General features: G+C 39.7%; 1 protein-coding gene across 1 annotated transcript in view; it reads right to left on the minus strand.

Moving 5' to 3' along the window:
• Positions 1-10,927, minus strand: part of LOC137829104 (C2 and GRAM domain-containing protein At1g03370-like) — a 70,518-nt gene extending 59,591 nt beyond the window's left edge. The window contains exon 1 of the mRNA XM_068635898.1: positions 10,816-10,927. Within this exon, the coding sequence (XP_068491999.1) occupies positions 10,816-10,861 (46 nt within the window). The 5' untranslated portion in view covers positions 10,862-10,927. The remainder of the gene's footprint in view (positions 1-10,815) is intronic.
• Positions 10,928-12,200: the final 1,273 nt, after the last annotated feature.

A 12,200-nucleotide genomic window follows, 5' to 3' on the forward strand; every position in this document is an offset into this window, starting at 1 on the left:
AGTTAAAAGACCTCAACGCCCACGCGCGTTCTGAGGCGAGATAAAGACCTCCTCGCCGTTGAGCGAGTGCAGGCGAGGAAGAGCGAAAAGTCCTCAGTGTTTCTGGGGGCGAGAAGATGTAACCCCTGGGGCAATGTAGAGGCACCAGTGAAAAGTCCTCAGTGTTTCTGGGGGCGAGAAGATGTAACCCCCGGGGCAATGTAGAGGCAAGTTAAAGACCTTCTCGCCTATGAGCGAGTTCAGGCGAGTTAAAGACCTTCTCACCTATGAGCGAGTTCAGGCGAGTTAAAGACCTTCTCGCCTATGAGCGAGTTCAGGCAAGATATAATCCTTCTCGTCTCGAACGAGTTCAGGTATGGTGTAGAGGGCGGAAGAAGTTTGGAAGGTGGCTAAGGTAGGTTCGAAGAGAACGCCTAGCCACCCGGTCTCTTGTTCTGAAGCTCAAGGAGGTAGAGAAGGATCCGAAAGGCGCCTCTACCCCCAGATGAAGGATCAATGGCCAAGTTGTGAAGCCAGAAAGAAGCTGATATCGCCAAGAGTCTTTGGCGACCAAGAAAAGTTCAAACAGCGGCGAGAAAGTTAAAGACCCGTCTTGATAAAGCAGATCGGGTAAAGCAATGTATTAAACCATTAGTTGATTTAAAGTTCGTTGTTTGAAAAATGATTTTACGCTAAGGTTCGATATCTTAAGATTACAAGTTGTTGGAGTGATTGTTATTCGAAATCGAAGTGGTTCGAAGCAGTTAAGTATAAGATCGTGCCTACGAAATCGCTAAGTTAATTTCTTGAAGCAAACTGCGCAAGGAAAGTTAAAGCAGCTAAAGAAGTCACAAGAAGAAATGCAAAGGTCTTGACATTAAGTAAATATCAGTTCGGGCACATAAACAGAAAAAGGAAAAAGTTCATTACAAAATACAAAGAGAAAGCATAAAGGTAGTGGATGGAGGAAATTGATCAGTCTTCAGCGGGAACCACCTTCCCATCCACCACCTCGTTGTTCAGGGACACCATGCTAAGATCCAGATCGGGGAACAAGCAGGCGAACTGTTCCCGTGCAGCCTCGAATCCTGCAGCCAGAATTTGGGCAGAACTTAGATTAAGTTCTTCAATCTGCTTCTTGAGTTCTTCAGTTTGTTCCTTCAGCCCCTTGTTCTGTTGCTCCAGCTCTTCAGCTTGCTTCTTGAGTTTTTCAATGGTTTCTTGAGCTTGAAGAAGGTCTTCAGCAACCTTCTTGGATTCTGCCTGCACCTGGCCCAATTCAGCAGCGATTTTCCCCTTCTCTGTGTTGGCTTCGGCAAGCTTCGCCATGGTGTCGTCCCTTTCTTTCTCCACCGTCCCCAGGAAAACCTCCCGATCGGCTGACCTTTGCTCTAGTTTCTTCACCTTGGCGGCGTCAGTTTTTATCAAGGCCTCCAGGTCAGCTACTTTCACGCGATAAGGCACCAGCTTGCTCTCTAGCTCGATTTTCTCTTGAGCCAAGAGCTGTACCTTATGGCGGAGATCGGTGGCCTCCTTGCGCGCCACCCTGAGCTCGGTGCTCATTGCATCTTCTACTCGGGAGTGTTCAATCTCCGCGAGCGTCAGATTGAAGGATAACTTCTCCACCTCAACCCTCATAGTGCTATTTTCAGTTCGAGTGGTGAAGAGGTCATCCTGGAGCTTCCTGGTGGAGCTCTCCACAGCTCTAGAGATAATGGTGGGGAACTCCTCTGCCATCATCTTCAGTTTGGCCGAGAAAGGCTCCCACATCCTTGTGACCTCGAGAGAGAGGCTTGCTGGTGGAGGCACCGGGTGGGTTTGTTGTTGGCTCTCGCCGCCACCTTCTTTAGTTGGTTGCTCAGCAGGTGCTTCTTGGCGTGGTGGCGACGTCGGGGATTTAGTAATCAGAATTGGAAAGTTACGGGCAACCTCCTCCCCGATTGGAGCAACGTCTGCGGCTGAGGCATTTGAAGGAGGACCCCCTCCAGCTGTTGCATAAGGCGTGGAGGCGCTCGGGGGGTCCTCCATGAAGTCTGGCTCGGGGGCCTCAACCGCAGGTGGCGCAAACGCCAATGGAATTGCTTGGACTGGTGAGGCAGGAGCTGGTGGGGGTGGCAATGTTGGAGGCGGAGCAGGTGTAGATGGCGGTGTTGATGTTGGAAGAGGGGGTGGAGCAGGTGGTGAGGAAGGTGCCACCCTCTTCCTCTTCGTGACAAGACCATCTTCAGTAGCCTCGTCGTCTTCCTCTTCCTCCTCGTGGACTACTTGGGGGGCTTTCCTCTTGGGTTTCCTAAGGACAAGCTTTGGGCGTTGGTTGGCGGGTTGGACATCGGGAGGAGTTGGGCCTTTGGGTGGCGATCTGCCCTGAGCAGCGGTGATCTCCACCACAGAATTTGGCATGGTTTGGGAACCCGATGCCAACCCGTGGGTTCGAGCGAGCTTCCTCAGTTCAGTGAGCTTGCCCTGGCCCAACATATTATCTGCATAGAGCAAAAATGCATGGTTTAGCTCAGAGGGAAAATAAATACATAAGGCAGTATGCAGCAAAGCAGATAAATGGTACAGAAAAATAAAACCAAAGTCTTGCGCACAGCGCACAAGACGCCCAGAAATAGTTAACAGAGATAATGTCAAGGGAATAACTTAGACGTTCTGACCTATGCGAATTTCGAGTTGGTCCTCGAAGAATTCGAAGCAGATGAGCGTGGTGGTGAGGAAGGTGATGTTGGCATCTGCCACGCTCTTCCAGAAAAAGCAGAGGTCTCTGTCCAAGGCACCCATGCTATCAGGACTTCTTGGCCTCCTGAAGCTACTCTTGTTTACCCAATACAAGGGGAAACCATCGAGCAGAGAGGCGTCCTTCTCGTTGGGGCGCACCTGGACGAATTTACCTTTCCAGTCTTTGTAGGATTGCTGGAAGATAGAGAGGATCGACCTCCCAGCAATCCCGTTCAAGCTTACCCACAGGCGATCTCCTGGGTGCTTGGCTTCGAAGAGAAATAAGAAAACATCTACTGATGCTGGCAACCCAGATGGTCGCACATGACCTGGAACGCCCGCACGAACGCCCAGCTGTTGGGATGGAGCTGGGCGGCGGCAATGTTGAGCTCGGTAAGAAGCTCCCTCTCAAAGCGAGTGAAGGGAAACCTAAGTTTCACCTTCTTGAACAGGGTTGTGTAAACGAAGCAGAAGGGTCCACCGTTGTTCCCCTTGTCGTCGGCGCAAACGGGCAGGTCGGGGGGCAAGGCAGCACTGTCATCTTTTCGTCGTGCTGCTTATGGAATGATTGGTGAGGCTCATCCCCTTTCTTTAGTCGCAGAACTGCCCCCGCAGAATTTACAGAAGACGTTTCCCTCAACAAAGTCGAGGTGGCCCAGGGGTACAGTTTTTTGAAGTCTGGGGAGGGAACAGAGGCTCCTCCGGCAACAGGTGGAGTGGCCTGAGCCAAGTTGGGGCGAGAGGGTGCAGGCCTCTCAGCCTGAGAAGACGAAGCGCCACGTACTCGCGGTGGGTCGTGTGCTTGTGAAGAGGGGTTTCGTGATGAAGGAGGAGGATTTGGGGTGATCTTTGAGCGAGTCATTGCGTAAGCTGCAGAGGAAAAAGAAAAGGAAAAACGATCAGGGTTCGTAGAGGCTGACTCGATCATGAGAAAAGGCTGAAAAACGAACGAACGTAGGTTCGTTGTGACGCTGACGGAGCCCTAAGTTACGAGAAAGGAGAAATGGAGAAAACAACCCACAACGTATGCACCAGACAGTTAAAGGATGATGCGAATCGGTCAAAATGCAGGAAAAACCAGCAGAAGAAGGAAAGGAAGTACCTTTTTATGATCGGAAGAGTGATGAAGTAAGTTGGTGATTCGGGAAGTTGAAGAACGTTGAGAGCTTTTTTGCAGAAGAGAGTTGGAGCGTCTGAGAATACGAAGAAAGTGATGGAACAGTGGAGCGAAATGGGTTTAAGGGTTTTTCGAAATGGGTTCGAGGAGAGCAAACGTTAACTGAAGGTAACCGTTGATGAAGACACGTGTCGAACGATGGGGAAATGTTTGGTGGAGCGTCAGAGGAGCAGAAAGTACAACCGCTTGGAATTCTGCGCCAGTGCCACGTAGATGACGTGACTCCTTTAGTCTTTTCGCTGGACAAGTCTTCGCTTAAGACTGGGGGGCTTGTGTACCGCCCTGGTAGTCGGAAGTGATGACGTGGCATCCAGCTACAGTATAGGCGTGTTGACAAGACGCCAGGTTGGCAGAAGGGAAGGAAGTCGGGGGACTCGTGTAGTCGCCAGTTATTAAGTTGGCGTGCTCCGATCTCCAGCATACCAGAACCGGTGATCACCGGGTTAAAGATGAAGTCGCCAGATGTAAACTCAGGCGACCAAGTGATTGGAGATCGCCGGAGCAAGCACATCGCCAAAGATGAGGGTGGTGCAGATTATGAAGGCGGCCGGCGAGACCACAGGGAAGGTGTACGAGGGCACCCTAACTCGCCAGTTCTGGTAGAGATCGCGCTCCCAAGATTGCTATGCACTGGGCAGCACCATGCATAAGTAACTTAGCCAAAGGAGAGTCAGAAGCAGTGCCCAAGTTAAGGAGGCTCCAGATGATGGCACGTGTACGACTGGATGCGTGCCACGTGTCCAGCTGCGTAACTGCCAGGAGAGAGAAAGTGACCAGGTATTTAAGGGTTTCCCAACGAACTTTCGAGGTACGCACGTTCAGATTGTATTCTTTACGCTTGCGAGTTCTTGAGCATACTGTGAGAGAGAACATTGCACGGTTCCTTGAGAGTTCTTGAGTGTTTGCTCTTGAAGTATTTGGTGGTTCAGTCACTGACTTGGGCGTTGGAGTGCGATCGGCCGCAGCGGCGCCGCTCTGTTCTTTTGCAGGTTCTTGAAGTGGATCGTGACGAAGGACGGAGGTAGAAGCGGTGCACATGTCGATCCATTGACGAGGCAAGTTCCAACGTTCTGGTCAACAGGCAGGATTATCTTCCAAGAATCCTTCCCTTGTTGTTGTCAACATTGGTTACGTGCCCTTCTTGCTTAAAGGAGATGCTTAGAAACTTTGATTTATCCCCAGTCATGTGCTTTGAGCACCCACTGTCCAGATACCATTGCTGCATGCTTTCCTTCAAGGTTTCCTACAAAGTAGATTTTCAAGTACAAAGATTTGGTCCCCTTATGAATGTGGGTCCATTGGGTTTACAACATTTAAGAATCCACTTCATAAAACCTCTAGGAACTGCATATTTTATGATTTTACAGAATCTGGCAGAATGGCCTATTTTCATGCAATAAAAGCATGTAACAACTGGTTGTTTCGATAGATCAATCGGTTGTTTTTCTGGCAGTTTCGAAACTGACTTTGAAAATTTATCTTGCTTGTTCTGTGGATTAAAACCTAATCCTGCTTTTCCAAAAAGACAATTTTGAGATGCCAAGACATTCTCAAAGTTGGATTTTCCTTTTGAAAGCTTATCCACAGTTTTAACAAGATAATGAACTTTTTTTTCAAGATTTTCACAATTTTCACAAATAAGAGTATCACACTTGCAAGAAGAGTTTTTGTAAATGATTTCAAGGTTTTCAAAATCTGTTTTTGTAAATGATTTCAAGCCAACTATTCATTCCCTTTAACCGGTTGTTCAAGAGGGCCAATCGGTTAGCTTCTTCATGTGTTTCTTGAAAAGCTTGAAGCAATTGACTGTAATTTTCAGAATTTGAAGAGATAGAGGAACTTACACTACTTGCATCATCTTCCTGTTTAGTCATGAAGCAGAGGTTGAGGCCTTTTCGATTCTACCTCTTTTTTCTTCTTGCTTGACTTCTTGTCTTTGCTTCCTTTGGCTTAGTGATGTTTCCATGATTTGCTTTTAGTGTGTCCCACATTTCTTTAGCAGATTTGCAATCAGATATCCTCAAAAATTCATTAGAGTCTAATGCAGAAGCTATTATGTTTTGGGCAACACAGTCAAGCTTAGCCATCTTACATTCTTCATTGGTCCATTGAGACCAAGGCCTTGCAATAGCGGTTTCGCTATTTTCAGTTTTAGGAATGTAAGGGCCATTCTCAATTGTATCCCAAATTCCTTGATCAATGGATTCAATAAAGATTTTCATTCTAGCTTCCCAGTATTTGTAATTCAAACCACAAAACAGAGGTGGTCTATTTATTGAAGCACCCTCCTCAAAAGGTATTTTTCGTAGAAAAAACAATTTTAGGATCACACTTGAATAATTTTCAAGGACCAAGCTCTTGATGCCAATTGTTAGAATGTATGGCTTTAAATGATAGGGGGTGAATTGTTTAAAAGGGTTTTTGCAAACTTTTTAGTCTAGAATGAAATTCCTTTGAGAAAACTTGATTCAGAATCCAGCTAGCCAAAAACACAAAGCAATTTAATACAGCACCAAAAAAACAATCGGTTGTTTATACCGGTTGAAAAATATACAAACTGAAATTAAAGAGTTTAAGGGAGAGAGAAATTGAACAAACAGTTTATACTGGTTCACTCGTAAACCAAGAGCTACATCCAGTTTCCCAAAAACCACTGGGGAATCCACTAAGTAACCAAACCTAGATTACTTACACACACCACCAAAGAAGTGGCCTTGATCCCCTCAAGACACACACTTCCTTTGGCTCAGCACATACACCACCAAGAATGTTGATCTTGACAACCTCAAGAGCACACAACACTTCTTGGCCTACCACACCAGAGTTTTCACAAAGTACAGAAGGATTACACTTGTTACAGAACGAACTGAAATCAATACAAATGAAATCCTATTCCACTCTCTCTTGATCAAAGCAAGCTCAAAGCAATCTTTAACTCTTGAAAAGCAAAATCAGTGAAAAACTCAAATATGTTTTTCTCTGATTAAATCTCAGTTGTTGTTTGTTACAAAAGATAAACAAACTTTTTATTGCTTTCAGAGAATGGTCAAAGCATTTAAAACAGGAGCACATTCAGTTACAAAATCATTTAAAGCTCAGTCAAACACACAAAACAGTTTTCTGTTATGATTTGAAAACAAACAACCGGTTGAATGTGCGAATCAATCGGTTGTTTTGGTTTGACAGCAAGTCAACCACCAAAAACAGTTTTCAACCTTTTTTAAAACACCTAAGATTAAAACAATCGGTTGTTTCGACAAAACAACAGGTTGTTTTTCACTTAGTATGAAAAACACTTTGAATTCAAAAGGTTTGAAAATACTTTAGCTTTAAGATTCAATCAAGAGTGAATTTACACAACATAAACTACCCTAGATCCTATTCTAAAGCACCTCAACAACAACAAGCACATTCAGCCTTCCATCAAACTCAAAGGATTTGGATTCTTCAAAGCTTGAATACACTTGATTCAACACCATCATCTCTCTAAAAACTCTTTTTCCTTTCATCTGCCTTCTCTCTAAAGTTTCGACCTTCTCGCTCATCAGATCAACGATCGAAGTCCTCCATTGGACTCCTGACAGTGAACTCTACAAGATTGACTGGTCAAAATCTTAGATAGAGTAAGTTCTTTCTTGGCTCCTTTTTCTTTGAGTTAGTTTTGATCTGGTTAGGTTGCCTTTTAGTTTATGTTTGCATGTGAGGTTTTTATCTTTAGAATTAGTCTCTGTTAGCTCAGGGTTCTAGTGATATAGTTAGATTTGTGATCAGGACTCTGTGATCCAGGTTAGGGTATCCTTAAGCTTTTGGTGGGTTTGGAGCTCTTAGTCAGCATCTGCTAAAGTCCAGGTAAGGGAAGCTAGTTTAAAATTTTCAATAGAACCCTAGGTTAGAAGATTTAAATGTGAGTGTGATGTGGTCACCAATTCCAAATTTTGTTGCAAGATTTCTTGTTTTGAGTAGATTATAGTTTGATTGAAATTGAAAGTGTTGTGATTGAAAATTGGTTGTTTGATTTAAATGGTTTTGGAATTAGAAATCATATATATATATATATATATATATATATGGACATAATAGCTCAATGATTCAATGAGAGTGATTGTATCATGCTGAACAAAAACTTAATGTGTAGATTTATAATTTATGAATTGAATGAGATATTGATTTATAATCTAATAGTTATATTAAGTTATGCAGAATTTTTCTGCATATTTCGCTCAAGCTAGCAAGTTCTAGCTTAAGCTAAAAATTATGGGTGCTCTCTAGAGGATTTTAGCTCAAACTAGCGAATTCTAGCTCAAGCTAAAATTTGGGGTGCTCTTTGGAGGATTTTAGCTCAAGCTAGTGAATTCTAGCTCAAGCTAAAACTTTGGGTTCTATCTGGAGGATTTTAGCTCAAGCTAGCGAATTCTAGCTCAAGCTAAAATTTTGGGTGCTCTCTAGAGGATTTTAGCCCAAGCTAGCGAATTTTAGCTCAAACTAAAATTTTGGGTGCTCTCTAGTGAATTTTAGCTCAAGCTAGCGAATTCTAGCTCAAGCTAAATTTCTGGTTGCTCTCTGGCGAATTTCTAGCTCAAGCTAGAGACTAAAAACAAATAAATAATAATAAATAAATAAAAATAAAAGTATTAAACTAATTTTTATTTTCTTTTAAAAGATTGATTTATTTATTTCCATATAGTTTTTCTTATAAAGTATGTAAACTTTTATTTCATGTATAGTTAATTGAAAATCTCTTTTATTAGACATTTGTATGATTAGTCAATGAATTGTTGTGTATTTTGGAAATTTAAACATTGGTATGATTTGATTGTTTGATTTTCGATATTATGAGGTTCAAAATATGAATTCTAATCAAGACATAGTATTTTCAGGAAAGAAAATATTGTGTTAAAATTGTTTAGAATGTGCATTGACTAGGGATTCATCTAGAAGGAGATATCCTGACTCTCCTGAGATAATGGAATCATATAGATCAAGTTATTCAGGTGGAGAGAGTCAAAGGAGGTTCATATGAATGGGTAAGTTGTTTGAAAGATAATTAACTTGACCTATTATATGAATTAACCCTGTCATACTAGGAGAGAGATGATATTGAGATTATTCATGTGCATAATTGTGTGGATTTCACAGTGATGTAGTATGACAAGTGCAGATCTCTGAGTCTAAGTCAACGCACGAGTCTTCCGGAAGTAGAGTCAAGTGTTTATGTGTTATGAGTCAGTAGAAGTCTGACATGATTGAAATTGTTGATAGACACATGATGGTTATGTGAAATGCATGAGAAATGATGGATTTATGTGGATGTTTAAAGTTATATTTATGTTATAAATTTTAAAAATACCTAGCTTACCATTTGCTTTGTTTTGTGGTTGTTTTTCTTTGATCTGTGATGATCGTGTATTTTACACGGAAGCAGATGATGTTATAGGTGATAAAGTTTCTTGGTGAGAAGATGGATGATGGAAAAATGTTTTTTTTTCTTTTGAAATTTTGTTTTTTATTTTCTGTAAGTATTTCAAGTCTTCTGAAGAGAGAGATAATTTGAAATATTATAATAATGATATTGTAGATATATTTGTATTATGTTTATATATTTTTTTAAAAAATTTCATACAAATTATGGTTATTTGATATGGGAAAATATAGGGATGTCACAAAATAGAGATAAAATACTTTGAAGGTTATGTAATTTAGTTTATTTAATATAAAATAAGAAGAGAGAGAAATGAATATAAATAAATGAGATAATTGTTTTTTAGAATTATATTTTTATTTTCTTTTTTCATGAAATATGTAATATTTTATTTCTACATCTTTACTTTATAAAATAATGATCAAAATGTTCAGTTATATGATAGTATGAATCAACTTGAATTGAACACTAAAAATTAACTTAGAAAATAAATCAATTCTATTTAACTCATTTTAATTTTTTATAATCCAACTTTAATAGATTATTAATCTAAATTCACTAAATTTTAAAATTATAAAAATATTTAAATAATTTAAGATTGGAGATGCTAATTTTAAACCGTTTATAAGAATATATTCAATGGTAAGTCATGATCATGATTTCAAGTTTAATATATGAATTATGAAAAAAAATATTACAAAAGTTATATTTACAAGTACAAAAAAAAAAAGTATGGAACTACAAAAATGTTGTAATCGAAAAAAACTTACAAGAAAAAATTGTGAATGGAATAATCAAAATCATCCATTTTTTTTTTTAATTGAAGTTCATCGTTTCATTTCATATTCATTCTCATCAGCTATTTATTGTGTATTAAAATTTTTATTGTGAATAATTTATCAAAATATAACATCAGTTTTATTTCATTCCACTTTTATATTGGAGTTCATGGATTCAGTGTCATCAAAAGGTCCATCAAAGTCATAAACAACAACATCCATCACAAAAGGATGATCATCCATCACATCCTGCAAAGATAGTCAATTTTCTTAATGAAAAAGAAAACATATATAACGTATCCGTGTGAAAACTAGAGTTACATATTACACTACTACATCAATGGATTCAAATATTTGATAAGGTAATTACTCACCACTCCATATAGGATTAGATTTTTGGAACTTGATTGAACTAGTTCTTGTTTTCCCATTGCAAGTAAACACTACATATGGATCAGACAACCCACTAGAATCAACAAAAGCTAAATTGCTTCCTTCAATTAAGGAAACAGTTAGGAACCACCCATCTCCTTGTGTTTTTATTCCATGGTCAGTACCTAATATTTCAAGAAAAGTCAATATAACCACACACACATGGGCATTAAATGAAGCAAATAGGCAATAAACAGTTAAAAGACATGAGTGAAAAACTCATGGTCACTTAATTAAAGAGCCACACTAACTAAGTGAAAAAGAAGAAAACCAAATTGATGAAATGTGGAGTATCTTAACACTGAGATTACCCTTTTGAGCTCTGGCCTTTATGAAGCGTGAGATTGTACCCAACATGCGTTCACCTTGAAGAACGAAGACAACATAGAAAACAAATTAACCAATTTAATCTGGCAAGTCTAGCCCACTAAACTCTAGCCCTTGAATGGTGTTGGGTGTAGCCAAATGTGAACAAGAACATAGAACCCCATGAAAATTGTGGTGAATATTGTGAAATTAGCAAAATACTGCACTGCAAGCTTCCAATCAGATTCAAGTTTTGCGGCATGTAATAACACCTATTACCGACCCCAGTTTCTATCATTCCTTTTCATCATGGTGTTCGGTAAAAAAGTCATTGGTCATGATACAATAACATTGTTCTCTCGTACATTATTATTTGTACCTCTCGTCCGGTGTGATTATTATTTGTACCTCCCGTACATAACATTAGGAGTGCTGACACTGTCTAGAACATCAAAGTTCTTGCTTTCATATGTGTGTTTCAATCTTTCAAGATTTAAGTCTTCTGGTGCAATAACATTAAAGAATTTCATTGCCTGCCTTGATTTTTAGATGTTGTACTTTTTTCATAGTTTCTTCAAATGTGACATTAGAGACTGATCTTCATCATTCTTCATCTCATTAATTTCAAAATTTCAGATTTGACCAAGTAGATGATTATGTGGTTGAATACATATCAGGGTTCTGAATAAAAATTTGAGCAATTCTAAGTATTAATTGTTTTTATTTTTATCATATTTTTCATCTTAGCAAATGTAATTTCTTCACTACTAGAACGAGAAGACGAATTTGAATGATATGGGGATGATGTTGAAGGTGATTCTTTTGTTTTAGAATGTGATAATAGATCGTCACATTCAAGAATAAAAGAATCACCTTCAAGATCATCCCCAGACCATTTAAACTCGTATTCTCGTTCCAGCAGTGAAGAATTTACATATGTTAAGATGAAAACTCCTAATACTTTTTATGTTTATCTTCAACGGTGGATGGATAAGCTTTGGCACGAAAGGGTTTTAAATTTTATTCGTTTGAGAGTAAAAGGTGAATATAGTACTAGGTTATCGAAGGATTAAAAACAATATTGTTTGAAAAGAGAAAGTGAAATAGGTTAAAACACTTATTATGTGAGTAGAAATAAAAAATGGCATAGTAAAAATTTATTATAATGGTTCTGTCCTGAATAAACATAGTAAATATTTACTATGTTAGTTTTAATTTTAACCGTCATAATAAACTTCACAATTATTACAAATATGTCATCGTACTACTTTTTATGAGGGGTACATTACACACATCGTAATAAGTCATCATTGTTTCTTCTTTTTCCACTAGTGATGGCAAAACAGAAGATGACAACGAAAGCCTCATGGAAACATGCAACCTTACTAGT

This window comes from Phaseolus vulgaris, chromosome 7 (assembly GCF_000499845.2).
Source record: "Phaseolus vulgaris cultivar G19833 chromosome 7, P. vulgaris v2.0, whole genome shotgun sequence".
NCBI classification, from domain to species: Eukaryota; Viridiplantae; Streptophyta; class Magnoliopsida; order Fabales; family Fabaceae; genus Phaseolus; species Phaseolus vulgaris.